Consider the following 20,262-nt stretch of genomic DNA (forward strand, 5'->3'; position numbering starts at 1 on the left):
TGTGGGGATTGGGTGACAGCAGTGATCCACCCAATACTCTAGAGTATTATCCCCACTAATCCCCACTAAAACACTAGTACCAAACAAGGCCCGAGTGGGATTGATTTTCCATTATGTAAATATAACGGAAATGACTACAACAATCATCCATGCGAAAAAATGAAATAAAGGCTGCCTACTACTAGGGTCAGAGGGGGAACTAGGCTCAGCAGAGTTCTGGGTCAAAAGCACAAAGCTGGAGGTTTTCAAGTACAAGGTACGGAAAAGAACAACCCCCTCATAAGACAAGGCGGGAGACTATGCCCAGAGATAAGGGTAACTATCATACTTCAATAGCAAAAGGCAACTTCCAAATCCATCGGTCATCATCAGCCACCACCTTGTTGAACATCAGACATTGTCGTCACGTCGGCGATTCTTACCATCAATATTAGAGTTAGGTGCATCAGCATGGATCAAATTGGAGCCTGATGAATTCGCCTCCCGAGCAGCAAAAGCCATAGCCACCAAATCATCAGCTCCCCTTCTAAACATTTCTTGATCTGCAGAATTATTTAAATCAGCCCAATATTTCATAAACACAACAGAGTAACAAATTAGTTCAATAGGTGATTTGATCAATTTTCCATCAAAACAGGCTTTGTTGAGTTGTTTCTAATTTGCCCAGCAGATGGCTGCAATGCCTGCAACCTGGACGTTGCAACTGGCAAGTAGGAAACGAGGAAACCACCAAAAAAACTTAGAAAAAGAGGCAGGTCTGTTAGCAGCACCAATCGATCACAATTCCAAATGTATTTTGCTGTTGTACAGGTAAAGAAAAAAGATGGATATTCTCATCCTTATCATAGGCATTTTATGTTTCCTTCCCATTTTCTTCTCTTCATGTTATCTTTTGTGGCTATGGAAGTAGGTCCCTGCTCCGGTGATTCCCCCCTAAATGAAGTTGAAGGGTTCTAGTTGTTTTTTTATCTGTGTTAAGTTCGCCGAAACCCGTATCAAGCCCATGTATACCCGTGTAGTATATTGATATGGTATGTGTACATCGAGTAACAAAAAAAGAGATCATATGACCAAGTTAACAATCTCATCCGCCTAAATACCGCCCCAGGTCGTGTATGTCTTGTTTTGAAACCCTAGTGGCGGCCCATCGACCAGCGTGGTGGGTGGTAGGGTTCTTCCTCGGCTGGGATCTACCGCTGGAGGACGAAATCGCTACGTGCGTCGGTCGTCTCCGCCATCGCCGACGCCAATGACCTTTTATAGAATCGTTCTATTTCGGTACACGCACGTGATCGTAGATACGGACAAAAACGAGGTACAACACAACGCGGGTCATACGGGCATGTATAGGATTGTACGGACGGTGGAAATACACTGAAATTATGATCGTGCCCCCGCTTACGAACAGGTAAGGAAAGATCTCCACTGTTGTTGTGTTTAACGTGCCTGAATTTTTCCGGGGAGGAGCGCCCGAGCGGAAGTGATGAAAGTAGCGAAGAAATAAAGCTCCACGTTGATAGATATATATATATATCCTTCACCCGGATGCCAGTTAGCAAGTACAATGCATAAATAAGTAAAGAGTAATTTTATGCCATTTGATTTCATCAATCTCACAGACATGCCTGAATTACTAGTACAAAAAAGCAGATAATTAAGATCGACCGGATGACTTCAATGTTGCGGAGTTGCCATTGCCATTGCTCGGAACATCTCCTTGAATGCAGAGAACATGGCGACGAGCTCGTTCCTCTTTGGAAGGCACCCCTTCACGTCGTCATGGTCTGCATACCGTGTAGCCCAGCGGCGAAGGGCTGGAAACTCCTCGTCGGTGACCGCGGTCACCCCGGAGATCTCCTCCATGACCCCGAGCCAGTGCGCCAGCCCACTGGCGGCTATGTCGACGAGGCCAACGGAGTCGCCTCCGAAGAATCTCGTGTCCCCGAGGTGATCCTGCAACAACGCCAGGCTCCCCTTCGCCTCCACCATGGACTTCCTCTGGCCCTCGCCGGGTTCCATCCACAGCGCCGCCCACAGAGACTTCATGCACTGCAAAAGTGCTCTCAAGTAAAGTCACAACTTACTATCGCAAGTTGCTCGCTCAGATCAGTATTCCGAGTTATCGTCTAGCTAGGTACCTTTTCATCGATGAACTGAGCCCAGAAACGGACGGTGGCGCGGCCATGGGGGTCGGCGGGCAGTAGTGGCGGCCCGGCAAAACATTCATCAATGTACTCAACGATGACGAGCGACTCGCAGATGGCCGGCCGGTCACCGTGGAGGAGAACAGGGACCTTCTTGTGGACGGGGTTGTGCTTCAGCAGCAGCTCACTCTTGTTTGGAAGGTCTTCGAGGACGAGATCGTACGGCACTCGCTTTAGCCGTAGGGCCACCTCCGCGCGGTGGCTGAACGTGCTGCCGAACGAGCTGATGAGCTTCACCGGCGCCTCACTCATCCTGATTGCGTCTGAACGGTCTCTTCAGTCTTCACTCTTCACTAGTGTATGGCGATTCGCGAGTCTGAGTGTCTTCGCTCTCGATCACAATTTAAGTAGGTGGACGGTGGTAAATGTTTCGTTGCTAATGCTTCTCGTGGAAGATTGAGCTTTCAAGTTTATTTTTTCCTTCGATCAGAGAGTCGAATCGTATTATCTGTATGGAAGAAAGAGGTGACTTAATGCAGGCTCTCAAAACTGTCTAATTCAGTTGTTAAACAACCTTATCTTGACTTCAACCTGATTCGATACACAGATCGATATTTCTTTTAGTGGAGAAGCTCGGAAGCAGTGAGACTTCTGGTTACAGCTACTGTAGAAAATTAATCTCATAAAAGAGTGCGAATCTAGCTTCACAGTTTGTTCTGTTTAAACACAAATTTTAATCAGTAATGCTACACATACGGACTGCACTTTACGGAATGGATGACGCTGACAATCCTCCGGAGGCACGGAACGATTCCAGCCTCCGGCTTCCCCAGCTGCCACGTGTCCATTTTCACCTCAAAACCGGATATTGCTTGGTCGCAGCACAAAAAGCTCCACTTTTGCTTCATTGAAGCACAAAAACGGTTCGAATAAAAAAGAAAGAAAATGACCTATTGGACACAGGGCTCGCCGGAGACCCGCCGGAGACTCGCCGGAGACCCGCCGGAGACTCGCCGGAGCAAAAACTTTGTGCTATTGAAGCTAAACCGACCTCGCCGGAGACCTCGCCGGAGTGTTTGAAGCAACAATTTTGTACTAAAGTAGCAAAACAACAGAACATTTGCAGCACAAAAAAATACTACTGTAGCATCGTACACTACTCGCGGGAGACCTCGCCGGAGATACAAAATTGTCTTGCTGCAATGCAGCCCAAATTTCATAGTAGTGAAGCTAAAAAAATGTAGTAATGCAGGACAAAATAAAACTAAGGAAGCACAGTCACACAAAGGATGCAGCCCAACAAATGAAGTAATGCAGCCCAAATTATACTAAATTAGCAAAACCGGAGAACAGTAGAAGCCACAAAATTACATTATTGCCTACTTCGTACTTTGCAGCAAGGACTCTCGTCGTTGGTAGCATCACCACCATCACCACTGCCTGCTCCTAGCACCATCGTACACCCATGGTAGCACCGGCACCCACCTATGGAAGCATCTCCACTAGACCATAGCAGCACCGCCGACCATGGCTGGTAGCACCACCGCGCACCGGTGGATGCGTCGTCGTCCGCCTATGGCAGCACCACCGGCCATGGCTGGTAGCACCGCCGCGCACCGGTAGAAGCACCGTCATCCACCTATGGCAGCACCGCTTCACCGGAAGCATCGTCACCTCCGCCGGCCAGCACTCACGAGTGGCCTTTGCGGCCGCCGATACCAGCCTTTGCAGCTCTAGCGGCCAGCCTTTGCAGTTTTCCCCATCGCGCCGTTGCACCAATGACTGGCGCTTGACGCAACGTCATCCTGCTATCGCCGCACCGGCGGCCAGGCCTCGCAGCAACACGCACGAAGCTCACAGCGTGACGGCGCCAACTAGCAACAACCGGAAGCACAATGGCGCGCGTGGATTTTGAGCGGCTGGCGAGGTGGAAGTGGAGGTCTCCGGCGCGGGTGGATTTCGAGCGTCGGCCGGCGAGGTGGAGGCGGAGGTGAAGGCGGAGGTCGGCGCTATCGGAGGGCATTGGCGAGGAGTACCCTCGACACCGGCGCTAGAGGGTGCCCCTGGCGAGAGGCGGCCGGCGTCGAGGTGAAGGCGGAGGTCGGCGCTCTCGCGAGGTGGAAGAGGAGGTCGGGCGACAGCGGCGCTGCGTGGAGCACGTCGGCGGCGCGGTTACCCATCCATCGAGGTGTTGACCGCCAAACCCACCGGCGGGCGGCGGCCTTGTCAACACCGTAGAGCCGGGAAGAGCCTAGAGCCGCGGCCGGCCGAGACCCCTCCGAGCGACGGCCCGCAATGCTCTTCTCGGTCACACGCGGCGATGCGAGGTGCAAGGGCGTGCCACCCGACCTATACCGGCCGGGAAGGTGATGGGGATGCCTCGCTTAGTTTCCTGCAGGGCATACATGTAAACGTTAAATACGAGCCTCGATCGGCTCTCGAGGTTATCTCCGTGAATCGGCTCAAAGAGCCGATCCACCCATGATTCGTACGGGGTGCACGAATACTTGGTGGTCCCGCTTGATCAAGATAAAGCTAATTAGATCTACGACGATTTAGGGTTTTCACCGCATAATCGGATCATCCTACTCCAGGTTGGGCCTCGCGGCCACGCACGGTGCTCGTAAGCCGATCCTAAACAAGGCCTAAAAACCAACATGAAGTTGATCCTCGGAACATCCTGTTTAGGACTTGCGAACGCCACCCTACGTGCCACTGGATCCTCCCCCCCCCCCCTTTGTAAGGCCTAACTATTGCAGATATTAAACTAATCCTTGTAGAACAAGGAGCAATCGTAACGGATCAGATCTACTAAATAATGATCAAGGGGGGGGCCGCCCCCCACCCGAGATAGGCGTGAGGGCGGCTAGATATGCAAGGGTTGCACTACGTAAGCATGCTTAAACGAAGAACAATGCTAACCCTAACACATCTAATGATAACTACGTTGCTCGCCATCAAAAGCGCTTCAAGTACGAGCAACGCATGAACAACGTGGGGCTTGTGCTGCCTAGATCGCAAGATGCGATCTAGGCGAGCATGTCGCTTACCCGATAGAAACCCTCGAGACGAAGGAGTTGGCGATGCGCCGAGATTGGTTTGTTTGGGGTTGAACGTGAGTTGTTGTTTATTCCATAAACCCTAGGTACATATTTATAGTCCGAGCGGACTTTCTAATGTGGGCGTGCACCAAACCGTGCACGAGTAAGATTCTACTTTCTAAACTAAGATGCGATCTAATATTTTACGTGATACAAGGGCAATTAAACCCAACTTGGTATAACGGAGCCGATTCACGTAATCCTCCATGTATACTTCCTTTAAGCCCATCTTGATTGCGGCCCACCTCTGACTCGGTTAAATTCCGGTGATAACACATGCCCCCCTGGTTTTGGAATTGGTAATTCCAAAATCACTCTGCTTTCCTTCGTCGGGTCATGTCGTGGCAGAACCGTCGCAGTATCCCTCATGATGATGACTTGCCTTCTCAACTTCTCCGCGTGACTTGGCAGTCTTTTCTCTTTCTTTCAAACACCACTTCCTCGGAAACTGCTGTGGCATTGAATTTTCACCATATCCCCTTTTATTTAACCGCTATGAACGGTTCTGCTCTCGCATCCCCCTCGCATTAGCAGTCCCAAAACCTCCTGCGCCATCATGTCTTCTTCCTCCTCTCGCCCTATCGGATCCTTCCAGCCGGTCCTCCATGTCCCGCGAGCCGACGCCGGAGCACAACCCGGCGGCGGTCCATGCGGCCAACACCCGTCGCGCCATTGCGGCCGGGGAGGAGTCGGACCATGACTTCTCCATCTAGTCCGAGGACCGACCGAGTCCTCGACGGACGGGGAGAGCGACCTCCGTTTCCTCGCCGACGGGGAATCGGAGGAGGAGAGCGATGACGATCGCTTCTCCTCGGGACGACTTCACCTCCTCCGAGGGGGTGGTGGAGGAGGAAGAGGAGGAGGAGGACGACGACGACGACGACTCCCTCGAAGGCTACCCACCAGCCGAAGCGCCTCCGCATGTGGTGGGACGACGACAGAGAGCGACGACGAAGACGGGGATGAAGCCCCCGTGGAGGGCTACGGGAGTAGCGACGAGGAGCCCATCGGCAGCGAGTGCGGATGGGAGCTCCGAGGATGACGATGAGGGCGATGACGGCCCGTAGATAGGACCTCTAGCATAGGGTCGGTAGTAGTAGATGGGGCAATGTATCCCCTAGTATTTCCTTTTGAGAGCAATTAGCTCTTTATGTAAGAAATCCCGCCTATCAATGAAGAACTCGTTCCCCACTTTGATTTTGCCGATTTCTTCGAGTTTTAATTGAGCCGATTCACCTCTCCTACTGACCTTGCCGATTCATCCCCTTTGCCAATGTGTAATGAGCCGATAACAACACATCGGTCCTTCGACATTCATCCTTCTATTCTTCAACTCCTTAGCGAGCGCTCATCGTTTTGTGAAGAAGGTTGCAACGAAGATCGGCCGATGGTACTTCAATCGGTCCTTCAATAGAGCATCTACCGGGCTCGTTGCCCCCGAGTCTCGGCCAAGGAAAAACGAGAGACGAGGATACGCAAATGAGCTGCATAGACCCGGGCTTGATCGTGTGTGGGGAAGTTCCTTATGCAGCGTCAGCCGATTTGAACACAAATCGGCTTCTCTGAGCGGAAAGCCTTCAAGGTGAGCTGCCCCCCGAGCTTCTTTAGTTCTTGCTGGCTAGATCGGCTCCTTTCCTTTGGTGAATCTAATGTCATCCATCCTTGACCTGATCCGTCCGCCCATGCTGCTCCTGATATTGTTCTTGAAGAGAGGATCCGAGCTTCCACTCCGTCGGCTATATCTATGTAGCCTGACGCCATTTGTGCGAGATTGTTGGCATCGGTATTCCGGGACCTTGGGATCCAATTGAAGTTGATGTACCGGAACTGTGTCATCAACTCACGGCATTCCACCCAATATGGGAACAGCGATTCACTTTCGCAATTATATTCCTCCGTGAGTCGGTTAATCACCAACTTTGAGTCTCCAAAGAGTTCTACGAGCCTTCAGCTCCAGCTTCCAATAACAATTCCATTCCTTTACGTATTGCCTCATATCTCGCTACGTTGTTGGTGCAAGGGGTAGATAATTCGATGGAGAAGGAGTATTCTGCCCCCGAGGCGATACGAGCAGAATGCCGATGCCGCAACCATCGTCACAAACCGATCCATCGAAGAACATAGCCCACGCACGAATGGATAGTGCTGCTATATTGGTGCTGATCCGTTCAGCGATGAGATCGGCTAACGCTTGGCCCTTAACTGCCTTCGCAGTGCGGTACCGGAGATCAAATTCGACGAGCGCAAGCATCCATTTACCGAGTCGGCCTTTCAAAACAGGGGCCGACAACATGTGTTTGACGACGTCTCGATTTACGGATGACGATGATCTCTCGCCGTCGGAAGGATGTGATGAAGCTTGGTGCAGGTGAAGAATAAGCGCGAGGCAAAGTTTCTCGACCTCGTGGTATCTTGTCTCCGCGTCCAGCATCCTTCTGCCGAGGTAGAAAACGACTCTTTCAACGCCATCGTAAAGCTGCACCACCACCGAAGCGATGGACGTATCAGCCTACCGACAGTGTAGATGTAGAATGGCCTCGTCTTGCTCGGGGCGGAACTAGCACAGGTGGCGTTGTCGGATATCGCTTAATTTCATCAAACGCTCGTTCGTCGTTACGCCCCCGGTGAAACTCGTCGTCAGACTTGGTCTTCACCAGCGCCATGAACGGCTCGATTCGTCCTGACAGATTAGAGATGAACCGCCGGACGAAATTGATCTTGCCGATGAGGCGTTGAAGCTCCTTTTTCGTGGTCGGCGGCCGCATGGTACGCACCGCCTCCCGACTTTTCGAGGCCGATCTCAATTCCCCGTTCATGAACCGTAAAACCTAGGAATTGACCAACCGTCACGCCAAAGGCACACTTCTTCGGATTCATTCTCAGCCCGAATTTCCGAGTCCGTTCTAGGACGCGCCGTAGATCGTCCAAGTGCCCCTCCATGGATACCGATTTTACCACCACGTCGTCGATATAGATCTCCACCAACTTGCCGATCGGATCATGAAATATATAATTCATGGCTCGCCGGTACGTTGCACCGAGCATTCTTCAACCCAAAGGTCATGACCACGTACTCGAACAAGCCTACTGCCCCCGGTACCCCGAATGCGGTCTTGTGTATGTCTTCCGGAGCCATGAAAATCTGATTATAACCGGCGTTGCCATCCATGAAGCTCAACACCTTGTGGCCGGCAGCCGGCGTTTATCAATGTTTCCGCCACGGGCATCGGATATTCGTCCTTTGGGGTAGCTCGTTAAGATCTCGGAAATCGATGGCCACGCGCCATCGGCCGTCCTTCTTCTCCACCGAACTATATCGGAGATCCACTCAAGCATACCCGCATGGCCTCGATGAATCCGGCGGCCAACATTTTCTCAATCTCCTTCTTGACTTCTTCCGGAATCTCGGCCCTCATCCGACGTGCTCGTTGTTGGAATGGCCGAAATCCTTTCTTCGGGGGAGGCGATGCTCAATGATGCTCCCGTCCAAACCAGGCATCTCCGTGTAATCCCATGCAAAGCAATCCGGGTATTCCTTCAACAGGGCTATCATCCGTCCCCCGAGCCGCGGATCTAACTTCTTGCCGATAAAAGTAGGTCGAGGCTTATCCCCAGGACCGATGTCAACTTCCTCTAGCTCATCGAGCCTGATGTGAACCCGTACCCTAGCTTCCCGTCACCTGTGAGGTCGACGCCGCATACTGGGAGAGCGGGCGATACGGATATAGCGGGCCGATTACTAGCGTCGGCTTCTACTTTGATCATCACCAGGATGTTTTGGCGGTGTTGGGGCCGATCACATGGAGCAGCCTCTTCCTTGTCTTTGCCACGAGAGCAGTTGCCCTCGTCTTTATCTTCATCAAGGGGGTGCCCCGCTTCTATCATGTTGATGTTGAACGGATGTCCCGGTTGGCACCTCCCGGGGTGCGTACCGCTAATCTCGTCAACGGCACGCGCCGGTGAATTATGCGCTCTCGGTGTCGCCGATGTGCGCGACATCGGCGAGACGGGGCCGGAGTGGCACTTTTCCTTGGTAGGTTCTCGAGAGCTGGCTCTAACAAAGAGTGCCGATTCTTCATGACCTCCCCGATCATCCGAACGGCGACATGCTCCAAAGTATTCACCAGGCTCTCGGAATGGAGACGCAACGAGTGAGCCACCATGCCACCAATCTCATGGCGTACGGCCCGGTACGTTCTTCTGACGGGACAGATAGGTCCACTTCATCGAGTGCGCCTTCCGGTGAGAACTCCTTCCGCCTGACGCCATGCGAACGGGTTCTGCGATATGAGCCGATGAGGTCGGCTTCGAGGGTAGCCTTGATCTCGTTGTACTGCTTCTTGAGCTCGTCAGGCAGCTCCTCGTAGGTGACTGGCGTGCCGTCCGCCATCTCAGATGTAGATGGCGATGTGGTTGATGTAGACGATTGTCCCACCGGGCGTGCCAGAATGTGTTGACCGCCAAAACCCACCGGCGGGCAGCGGCCTTGTCAACACCGTAGAGCCGGGAAGAGCCTAGAGCTGCGGCTGGCCGAGACCCCTCTCGAGCGACGGCCCGCAATGCTCTTCCGATCACACGCGGCGATGCGAAGTGCAAGGGCGTGCCACCCGACCTATACCGGCCGAGAAGGTGATGGGGATGCCTCGCTTAGTTTCCTCGCAGGGCATACATGTAAACGTTAAATACGAGCCTCGATCGGCTCTCGAGGTTATCCCGTGAATCGGCTCAAAGAGCCGATCCACCCATGATTCGTACGGGGTGCACGAATACTTGGTGGTCCTGCTTGATCAAGATAAAGCTAATTAGATCTACGACGATTTAGGGTTTTCACCGCATAATCGGATCATCCTACTCCGGGTTGGGCCTCGCGGCCACGCACGGTGCTCGTAAGCCGATCCTAAACAAGGCCTAAAAACCAACATGAAGTTGATCCTCGGAACATCCCGTTTAGGACTTGCGAACGCCACCCTACGTGCCATCGGATCCTCCCCCCTTTGTAAGGCCTAACTATTGCGGATATTAAACTAATCCTTGTAGAACAAGGAGCAATCGTAACGGATCAGATCTACTAAATAATGATCAAGCGGGGTGCCGCCCCACACCTGAGATAGGCGTGAGGGCGGCTAGATATGCAAGGGTTGCACTACGTAAGCATGCTTAAACGAAGAACAATGCTAACCCTAACACATCTAATGATAACTACGTTGCTCGCCATCAAAAGCGCTTCGAGACGAGCAACGCATGAACAACGTGGGGCTTAGTGCTGCCTAGATCGCAAGATGCGATCTAGGCAGCATGTCGCTACCCGATAGAAACCCTCGAGACGAAGGAGTTGGCGATGCGCCGAGATTGGTTTGTTTGGGGTTGAACGTGAGTTGTTGTTTATTCCATAAACCCTAGGTACATATTTATAGTCCAGATGGACTTTCTAATGTGGGCGTGCACCAAACCGTGCACGAGTAAGATTCTACTTTCTAAACTAAGATGCGATCTAATATTTTACAGATACAAGGGCAATTAAACCCAACTTGGTATAACAGGCCGATTCACGTAATCCTCCATGTATACTTCCTTTAAGCCCATCTTGATTGCGGCCCACCTCTGACTCGGTTAAATTCTGGTGATAACACAAGGTCGGCCATCTCGTGGGGGGGGGGAGGCGGAGGCGCACCGTCGAGGCCGGCCGACGGCTCCCCGGCGCTGGGGCGTGCGATTTGGATTCGTCAAGGATGACCGGATTGCTGGGCCCCACACGCAGGAAAGGGAACGTGCGCGTCCACACGATCCGGGCCCATCCGACGATGCTCCACCCGAGGTTGCTCGAGCCGCAGCCTCCGGAGGATCTAAAGCATTTTCCTTACGGAATCCATCTACCGAGGGATGTTGAGAAATTCAGTTGGACTACAACTCGGAAGAAGCAAGAGGATTAGCACCAATTGACAACCTACACATAATCCTATAAGTCTCTTTCCGTAGAAAATCATCCGTAGGTTTAGCATTTTCGAATTTTAATATGCCACGTCCTCCGCATTTCAACAATGCTACCTCCGCACGCAGGATAAGAGGTACTTCCCTCCTTCTCTATTAGTTTTTCGTAAAAGTTAAACGGGCCAATAGCTCCTGTGCGACGTTTTTCCCGCTAATGGAAAGAATTCGTAGGAATAACCCCCATGCGATGCTCATGACGCCGCAAATAGCTAGCATGCGACACTTTTCTTAGCGGCGATGAGACAGCTTATCAACTCAGATCACATGGGCTGAGCGGGACCCACAACTTATCCACATCAGCACAGGACACCTCCGAGCGCGGGGCCTACCTATTGTCCACCTCACCACGGGACCCACGGCTTATCCACCTCACTGCATTGGACCCACAGCTCTCTGCTGGTACAAAACAGAGCCGCCTCGCCCCCGCGCTGGAGCAATCCCCGACCGTTGCATCCTCCTCTGCATCCTCTCTTCCCCCCTCCTTCTCCGACGATGATGCGCAGTAACGCCGATAGACGATGTCGAGCTCCTCTTGCCTCCCAGCTCAAATGGCCACGCTACGGTCCAGTGCCGTTGGGCAGCTTCCCTGATTGCCCACGGATGGCGCCCCTGAAGAGGCTGGTCACCATGAGCGACAAGAATGGAAACGCCGGGCGTGAGTATGTCAAATGCGAGAGCAAAGTAGAGCCAGGGAAGGTGGGATCTGAGTTTCCCCTCTGCCAATTTTGTTTGATTTTCCTCAATTTTGCGTTTTCATCCGATTTGAGAATTAGGGTTAATTTTTTTCTTTTTTCAGGATCTGGCAAAATGCACGCATTTTGAGTGGATTGATGAGTACATCAGCAGGATTAAGATGGAGGGCGCAACCCTGGGATTCAATTTGCCGTCGGCGGTGGAGCAATTGGGATCTGATGCTATGGTGAGGAAATCGGAAGGGGTTGAGGAAGATATGGCGGTGAAGGAGTTGAAGAAGATCAACAAGCAGCTAGTGAAACTTGTCAATTTGAAAAAGCAGGATAATTTGATGGCCGGGCTATTTTATTTTTGTGTAATTTCTCTCAGCTTTGTTTAATGGGGTGAGATGAAGCCGAGTTGATGGAGCTACGTGGGAAAGCGTAGGAAGTAAATGGTAACGTGTGCTAGGCGATGGCAGCCGCATGCTCTGCGCTGCACTGCGCGCGATCAATGCTTTGACTGAAAATAGGTTCGATGCGATGCCCCCTGCATGGATGCGTGCATTGCACGGCTAGCCTGCCCTCCTCTGCCGCGACACGATGCGCTCCTCTGCGTCGACACGGCGGACCGACGAGTGTTTCCTTTCCATGGTATTGATTGGACGTGCATCTTCCCTCTTAACTTGACGCCACGTCAGTCCGTAGATTTAGAATTAGTCGCTAGTTATTTCCACTCCTAAGTGAAGGGGAAAAAAAGGGGAGAAAATTACTGTGCAATTAAGGGCATGAAAAATGGTTGATAAGACCGTCTTATTTTTAACCCTTCCATGTAATGTTGATATAACAACAAAACATTATATACAATGGGTTATTTTTTACCGTTATGTCTAGTAATGAGAAATCCCTAAATATGTGTTGAGAGAGATTGTTGCTAAGAGATGAGCTAAGAGAAGCCCCATTATACATGCAATGGGTTATTTTTTAGTTTTCTTTCTCTTTTTTGATTGTGTCATCCGTACTACCATTATGGTATTGCTTTGTTGCGGGGTTAGATGTAATTGGTATCTCTCGATATTAATATTTAGGCTAAATAATCAAACCATTGTAAGTCCTTGAATCCATCGTCCGCTAATTCTTATTATCCACCGATTGCAAAAAGAAAAAAAAACATAACAAGATCACGCATGTAATGAAAAAACAAGAAAATAATCGATTCTTCAAAATATGAGTTGTGTTCTCATAGTGAATTCTAAGATGTAGGAGTGAAATAAAATAATTCTGTATAAAAGAGTGGTTCAAACAATTTTAAAAATGTTTTGCTTACACATCCACTTGCGACTAGAAAATCTTAATTGCAATGCCGCTTGAAAGTAGAAAAAATGTAATTACAACTACGAGTTGCAATTGAAAAGAATCGATTACAACCACACTTGCAATTGGAGAAAAACTCGCTTGTAGCCCACTTGCAACTAAATGATAAACCTACTTACAACACTTCCCTTGTACGGGCACCTTGCTAGTTTAATTAAAACTCGGATAACATATTATAGATCGAACGGTGTGATTTGATGCACTGTAAAATGATTCTCTATTTACCTTTACATGTGTGATGACTATAGAACTTTATAATCGCATGCCGTTTAATGTGAATATCCATAAACCTATAAAATTATTCAACAAGCATATTTAACACATTAAAAATATTGCCCTCACATTTGCTCGATCACCTTGCTAGTTTAAACTAAAACTCGAATAACATACTCTATTATAGAACCAACGGAGTATTATTTGTGTCAGATCGACTCCATGCCCACCGTAGTAGCTGAGCACTCACTGCCCTAGCACCACGCGCATGCACTGGCATTCTTATCTCTTCACGTTCACTCCATATGCATATCTGCCACATAGTACATGTACACGGTAGCACTTCACTGCAGTAGATCAGTGCAATCATACAGGCTGCGTTCGGCCCACTCCCTCTGGTCAACAAAAAGACAATATACAAACGTGAGGTAATCACTTTTGGGCAGCAAAATACAAACGTCCGTGCAATCATGCTGCGTTCGGGCTGCTTGGGCGTCCGTCCGTGCAATGACTTTTGACACCCATGCCTTCTGAATGCATGGGAGATTCGGAGGTCATGCGCGTGCCATGCATCTCACTGTCAAACTTGGTTCAATTCCATACAGTAAAATGAATGCTAGCTACAGATGTCCGTGCAATAATGCATTGGAGCAATTGCGAAGTGCAACAATTTATATTAGAGAGGCATTGCGGTAGTATGTATAGATAACCCCAAATTTACCCATGAAAATCGATATACCCACTGGCCTCTTGCCTATAAATACCTCCCACAACCTCTAGTTCAGCTCTCATCCAAGCTAGTAGCCAACTAGAAACCCTTCCTCCAGTCAGTTGCTTTTAGCACAGCCCTCTTGTTAGCTACCTAAGCTAGAACGCCATGACCACCCACACTTGCAACATCAACTCCCTAGAGAGCCTTGAAGAAGCCAAGAAGTTCTTCAAGGAGAACCATGACAAGTATGCAGAGGTCGTGTTCAGCATTACCGGATGCGTCCCACTTGGTTGTGCTCCTCTGCTTCTGAGCGCTGTTAGGAGCGCCAAGAAGAAGGCCAAATCTGATAAGCTGTCAGTCGAGGGCATCCTCTTCTCAAGGACTTGAAAGAGAGGGCCGAGGAGCTGGAGCGCAGACGGAAGCTCTTGGAAACGATAGCTAACACCGCCCACGACAACGACGACGACTACCCTTTGCTGGGTGACCCTGACACCCACACCATTGTTTACGATCACACCACCGACATGCAGAGGCTCCGCAGCTCTGTCCAAACCATGGACATCAGCGCGTTCCAGATGCTCGATCAAGATGTTGATGGCAACATCCGAAGGTATGAGCACCACCGTGCTATGTTTGAGGACACCAAGGCCGAAGCAAGCGAGAAGTGGATCCCCAGTATCAACGACGAGCTGTACGGCGAGGAGGAGGAGAAGAAGTGAATCTTCACTGTCAGACCAGAGGAGGAGCCGGAGCTTCTATGACTTGTCCGTGCAATAATGTTGGTTTTGTTGTTGTTCTCTCCTGCTAGTTCACTAGTTTCTGTTCTTTTCATGTATGCTCTCCGTGTATCTCTGTTCCTCATGTTGTATGTGTTGCTCTCAAGTACTGTCAATTGATGTTTGTGCATTGAAGCCTGGTTGATTAAATGTTTCTCGCGTACAGTACTAATTTTAAGGATTTCCAAATGGGGCACGATAATGCTCACCAATTAGCTATGTCTCCGGTACTAATCTGGGGGTATGCACACGACCACGCATGTACCCAAGCCTTGCGATCGACGCTCTGTAACGGTCAATATTTCACAAAATAGCTTGTGCAAAATAATTTGTGTTAATACATAATTATCTAAATCATTCAATAGAGAAAATCCTAAAACATTAAACTTTGAATTGCCCAGCCCAAAGGGAGTATGTCTCAGTTCACATGGTTTTTTATTTTTCATAATTTGGCTTTCACCATTAATTACGATACTCCCTCGGAAAACTAGGGTGGAAACTTCTTTCGAGTAAAATTGTATAGTATATATTTTTTACCAACACATTTTTTTTATCATGTTAACCAATGTTTCTTGAACAAATCAATACAAACTTGAATGTTGAAATACATGTGTGCCACGTATACTAGTACCGATTAAAAACGTGATCACAGACATAGATTGCTTGATTCTCTAAAAACAAAAAACAAAAACAAAAACTCAACCAGATCTTTTGCGCATGTAAAGAAATCTTTATCAGCATCCTAAGACATATTGATATATAATCCGACCCAAAGCAGAATTGTGTAGAGTTGCCAACCATTGACCAAACATCAATGTACAAATTTAGCCTCAGATTCCAGTAACATAGTTCAACTATATTGGCACAAGTAAAGCTGGAACAACACTAAGAGATGCAACTAGTCCAAAGAAAAAACTATGATTGGACCAACAAGCAACACTGCTGAGTTATCAGGCGTCAATGTACAACTTAGGCCTTCCATTCTAGTAAATGCTTCACCTTATCGACACAGTGCAGCAGGAATTACATTTAAGAGATGCAGCTGATGGTCTTCATGGCGTGGCATAACAAAAGCCTTCCTTTTTCACTGACTGTTAAGAACTATAATCCTGAACCTATGGTCTTCATAGCCACAAAAATCCTTCCTTTTTTACTGACTGTTAAGAACTATAATCCTGAACCTATGGTCTCCATAGCCACCGTTTCTATGAACCTGCGAAGTAAGAAGTCATCAATCTACGCCAAAATAGGTGAGAATATAACAAAACTGCAATTTGCACAGTTAGTGTTGAGTTTCCCATCTCAAGATATTGAGCACCAAGAACAGGAAACCAACATGTGATATATGGAATATATGACAAAGGTGGAGAGTATTTCGATCGATCGGTCATATAGGCCTGAGTCAGACATAAAATAGCTTCGATTTGCATTATCCGTAGGACACCTTATATGTATCAAAATCGATATAGATCCGGCTCTACCCAAACTTTTTTTGGTTCACCCCAACATTACCCACTTGTCCGACTGTCGGATTCTTTATAGACAAGCTATGAAGCTAATTATAAGTATGGCATGGTATGTTCAGAAACAGCATAACAAAATAAATAGAAAAAATAAAGCCTCCAATTAGCAGAAATCAATTGGAAACAGCAAATTCATTATAAATCTAAAGGCTACAGGGTAATCTTCACAATGTTTTGGCCTCGAGCTGCATTGGCTTTAAATGGAGTTCATTATAGCATAGAAAGTCTCCAATTAGCATAAGTCAAGTAGATAGCAAGAATCAGATAGAAAGAGCCAGTACCTCCCAGGCTAAGCTTTCCCATCAATCTTCATCCTCCGCATCAGACTGTTCAGGATAATCTTCCTCTGTTTCAGGAGCTAAGTAGTCAATTGGTTCTTCATCGGGATCCATATCACTCAAGTAAAGCAACTCAAGCATCTTCAAGTCAGGATTTTGTAATAATTTCAATTCCTTTATTAGCTCCCTGATTTTAGAGCGGACTTGAGGAATCAGATGATTCCGTATGATATCCTTTAGGTATATCAGATGGTCTAAGTGCTTGACCATAGATTTCTGGTGGGAGGAGAAGAACTCTTTGATAGTGATCATATCTTTCGAAGATGGGTTTTTTATGTCAGGAAGACAATTGGGACCATAGAATGTTCTGTTCAAGCTGCAAGTTTTTGTTTCCTGTTGCTCATCTCTAAATAGTTTCCAAAGTCCTTGAATTTCTTCTCCATTAGATGGTGGAGGACCATCAGGCATACGCATTTTCTGCCTTGGTATAATGTCGCGTGCTTCTGAATGCTTATATACTGCAGGAACAAAAATAAAACAACCCATGCCACACCTTAATCCAAGTTTTAGATCTTAAAATGGAAATTTTGATAGATGCACAGATTTCAATATTTTTTAGCAGCATCTAGGGCCTTTCATCATGATAGCCTAAATGCATTTCCTGGTCATCGTGAACTTCACTTCAAATAATGGTACAAAATCAAACCATAAAAACACTACATAGTCATGAAACTGAATTACAGTGAAGAAAATACCAGCACGGAGATGGTTAAGCTACATGAAAGCTAAGCACTACAGTGCAATAAAATTTGACATATTCTAAAAAATTAAACAGAGACCTTGCAAGGAGTCCATTATTCATCCAGTGTCATCCCATGCATGTCAAGGATTTATTTGGGGGATATGGAGATGTTAAATATGGTGGCGCACCATTGATTTTACTGGGGCATGCCGACACCAATGATATCATGCCGACCAAAATGATCAATCCAAGAAATAAGATGCTCGAGATATATTTCAATATACCTTTGAAAGTAAAATCAGATAGAAGAAGGTACTATATCTCATCCATTCTAATGTCCCCACTTCAGATCCTATTTCTCATCTATTATATAAACCTTCTTTCAAACAAGCTTTGCCATCAATTTAGATACAGAATAGGTAAATCTTTTTATTACTAACAATGGGAGGTTGCACTTACCAGAACCACCACTCAGTGTCATCCTTTCTGGCCCACTGGATAACACGATCAAGTCCTCTGAATCCTTGCCCAAAGACTCATCAATCATACTGTCCTTATACTGCAAACCAATTCAGAACAGATTCCCACCATGTGATATTTGTGCGGCATGTCTCAATGGCACTTGGTGACTCGCCTGGCGCCGCAAGAGGAGGGCATGGGAAGTTGGTACGCTTGGAAACTGTATCAAAATGCAAGTTCTTACGCCTGGGGGTTAAAGGACAGAACATCTTGTTTATGGCTTCTGCCATATCCTTCTCTTGACGCTTGGCATATGATCGTATGGGAGACATTGATAGAGTTTGCCAGATAAGGAGGGGGCCGCAAACTACTAGACAAACAAAAATCTTGAACCAACTGGAGAAATTTCTGTTTTACCTGCTAAATCCACAACAGTAAGCCTCGGTAAAAACAGGAAAGGCAACTGAGTAATTTAATATAGTAACTAAACTAAAAATATGACCATGGATTGTAAACAACGGGATAATTCTAAAAAAGGGCCGTCCGGTGCATGAAGCTCCGCTTTGCGCGGGGTCCGGAGAGGGGTTGGACCACATTAGTTCATTGTACGCAGCCTTTTCATTGCAATTTTTACAAGAGGTTATCACAAAATAAAAACAGAAAGAGGGCCTGTCTACAATTCATTCGGATAGTCAATGAACATCAAGTGATAGCTATGCAACAGTAACTATCATACCAGATTGCTTGTTGAATCTCAATAAGCAACACAACCAACCTTTACGAATATAAAGATGAAGATACAAAATTGCTTATTACTGGGTCACAGCTTGGGCTCCCAACAAAATTTTACCTTTTGCTCACAGTTTGGGCTTCGCTAAAATACTTCTAAACCTAGGATTTGAGCAAAGTTGGGGATTCAAAAAGAATGGGACACAGCTAAGGGAATTCCTAGCTTATGTATGCTAGCAAATTAAGCTTAGCAAAGATTACAGACATGCAAGCAGAAAAATTCACTTCTATTTTATCCATTGACCACATAATCGACAACTCGCATACACAATCATCAAGAAACCAATCACATTTTCAGTAATAATATTCTATCCACTGCCAATAAATCCAAGAAATTTCAACATAACAATCATGGAAGAAAGATAGTTATTTGAACTAGTTTATATCACTAAACATCCTCAAGTTAACAATTATCATATGGCTAAGCATACCTTGCAAATGATCCTATTCAATCCATACAGAACCCTCAACAGCCTCTGCTTACAAGTCAGTGCTTATCTGCCCACCAGCTCCTGTACTGCATCAAGACAATTACATGGTTTAGAATGAAAATGGCCTGGCTGGCCTAATTAAATGGTAGGCATGCCCTCTTTCTGCTACTATACAACAAACCTTATTGAGTATAACTAAGCATTGACTATTCTAATAAGACTGGATTGCAACTAGCAATGATCTCTACTTAGTTAGTAGGTCAAATTTAATATAGTGTCGTTTGACAGAAAGATGGAGCTAACGTGCATGCTCAAGGTCAAAATTTGCAAGTCAACAAATTTATGCAGGCATTCATGTATCATGTATGCTCTTACAAATTTATTTAACTCATAGAATTTTTTTATTGCGCATTGCAAATCATAACAATCTTCTTTGGTTTAGTTGTTAATTATGCATAAGATGCTCAACTTTTCTTAACCAGCCTGCAAAACAGGAAACTAAACTACTACAGAAAAGAAAGAGTTGGCCAATGGACACAGTACAACATAAAATAAAACCGATTCCATAATCACCAGTAGAATATCCCTAGAATACCACTGCACTATCTTCCCAAATCAATGTATCAAGGTACAATATCAAGTTGTTGCTTCAAAACAAACAACATCTGAATTTTATACAAATAAGAAACCAGTCAACCACGTGAAGACATAAGAGCGCAGCCCACGACGAGAGAATATGGGGGAGAGCTCACCTACTCGAAGCCGCTGCCGTAGCCGTCCGTGCCCCCGCGCGAAGGTAGATGGTCTGCGGGGATGGGCCGGCTTGGGGGCAGGCCGGGAGCAGGTGGAGGGAAGGAGCCGGATCTCGTCGGAGGGCTTGAAAGCGAGGTCGGAGAGGAGATGGCAGAGGGAGAAACCCTCGAGCTGGAGATCACCAGCCGGTGGGAGGGAGAGGAGGCGGCGATGGCGGCGGCGGCGGGAGTAGAGTGGGTCAGAAGGAGAGAAAGATCACGCACTCGCTCGGCTTCTGCTTCTGCGGGCTTGGCCCATTTAATATTTTT

At 47.7% G+C, this 20,262-nt stretch overlaps 2 protein-coding genes and 1 long non-coding RNA gene across 3 annotated transcripts; all 3 read right to left on the reverse strand.

The window, feature by feature from the left end:
• Nucleotides 1-1,560: 1,560 nt before the first annotated feature.
• On the reverse strand, nucleotides 1,561-2,456 carry LOC124667668 (glutathione S-transferase U8-like). The gene is made up of 2 exons (XM_047204926.1): nucleotides 2,139-2,456; nucleotides 1,561-2,049 (listed from the first exon to the last, which is right to left on the reverse strand). Exons 1-2 carry the CDS (start codon nucleotides 2,454-2,456, stop codon nucleotides 1,675-1,677), a joined length of 693 nt encoding a protein of 230 aa, XP_047060882.1. The 3' UTR covers nucleotides 1,561-1,674.
• Nucleotides 2,457-15,749: 13,293 nt separating this feature from the next.
• LOC124666222 lies at nucleotides 15,750-18,078 on the reverse strand. Its single transcript, XM_047203568.1, has 3 exons — nucleotides 17,982-18,078; nucleotides 16,784-17,298; nucleotides 15,750-16,192 (listed from the first exon to the last, which is right to left on the reverse strand). The coding sequence occupies exons 1-2, from the start codon at nucleotides 18,067-18,069 to the stop codon at nucleotides 16,805-16,807; spliced, it is 582 nt and encodes a 193-aa protein (XP_047059524.1). The 5' UTR covers nucleotides 18,070-18,078; the 3' UTR covers nucleotides 15,750-16,192; nucleotides 16,784-16,804.
• Nucleotides 18,079-18,164: 86 nt separating this feature from the next.
• On the reverse strand, nucleotides 18,165-20,156 carry LOC124659012. Its single transcript, XR_006989414.1, has 3 exons — nucleotides 19,954-20,156; nucleotides 19,202-19,287; nucleotides 18,165-18,398 (listed from the first exon to the last, which is right to left on the reverse strand). It is a non-coding gene; the product is annotated as an uncharacterized LOC124659012 (long non-coding RNA).
• Between the last annotated feature and the right edge of the window lie 106 nt (nucleotides 20,157-20,262).

This window comes from Lolium rigidum, chromosome 6 (assembly GCF_022539505.1).
Source record: "Lolium rigidum isolate FL_2022 chromosome 6, APGP_CSIRO_Lrig_0.1, whole genome shotgun sequence".
Taxonomy (NCBI): Eukaryota; Viridiplantae; Streptophyta; class Magnoliopsida; order Poales; family Poaceae; genus Lolium; species Lolium rigidum.

What these genes read in the sequence shown, in the direction of transcription:
- LOC124667668 (XM_047204926.1), bottom strand. Translation starts at nt 2,456, where the DNA reads ATGAGTGAGGCGCCGGTGAAGCTCATCAGCTCGTTCGGCAGCACGTTC. An exon ending in CTCAGTTCATCGATGAAAAG is followed by an intron (nt 2,050 to 2,138) that starts GTACCTAGCTAG and finishes GCACTTTTGCAG; the next exon opens with TGCATGAAGTCTCTGTGGGC.
- LOC124666222 (XM_047203568.1), bottom strand. Translation starts at nt 18,069, where the DNA reads ATGATTGATGAGTCTTTGGGCAAGGATTCAGAGGACTTGATCGTGTTA. An exon ending in GACACTGAGTGGTGGTTCTG is followed by an intron (nt 17,299 to 17,981) that starts GTAAGTGCAACC and finishes TTGTTCCTGCAG; the next exon opens with TATATAAGCATTCAGAAGCA.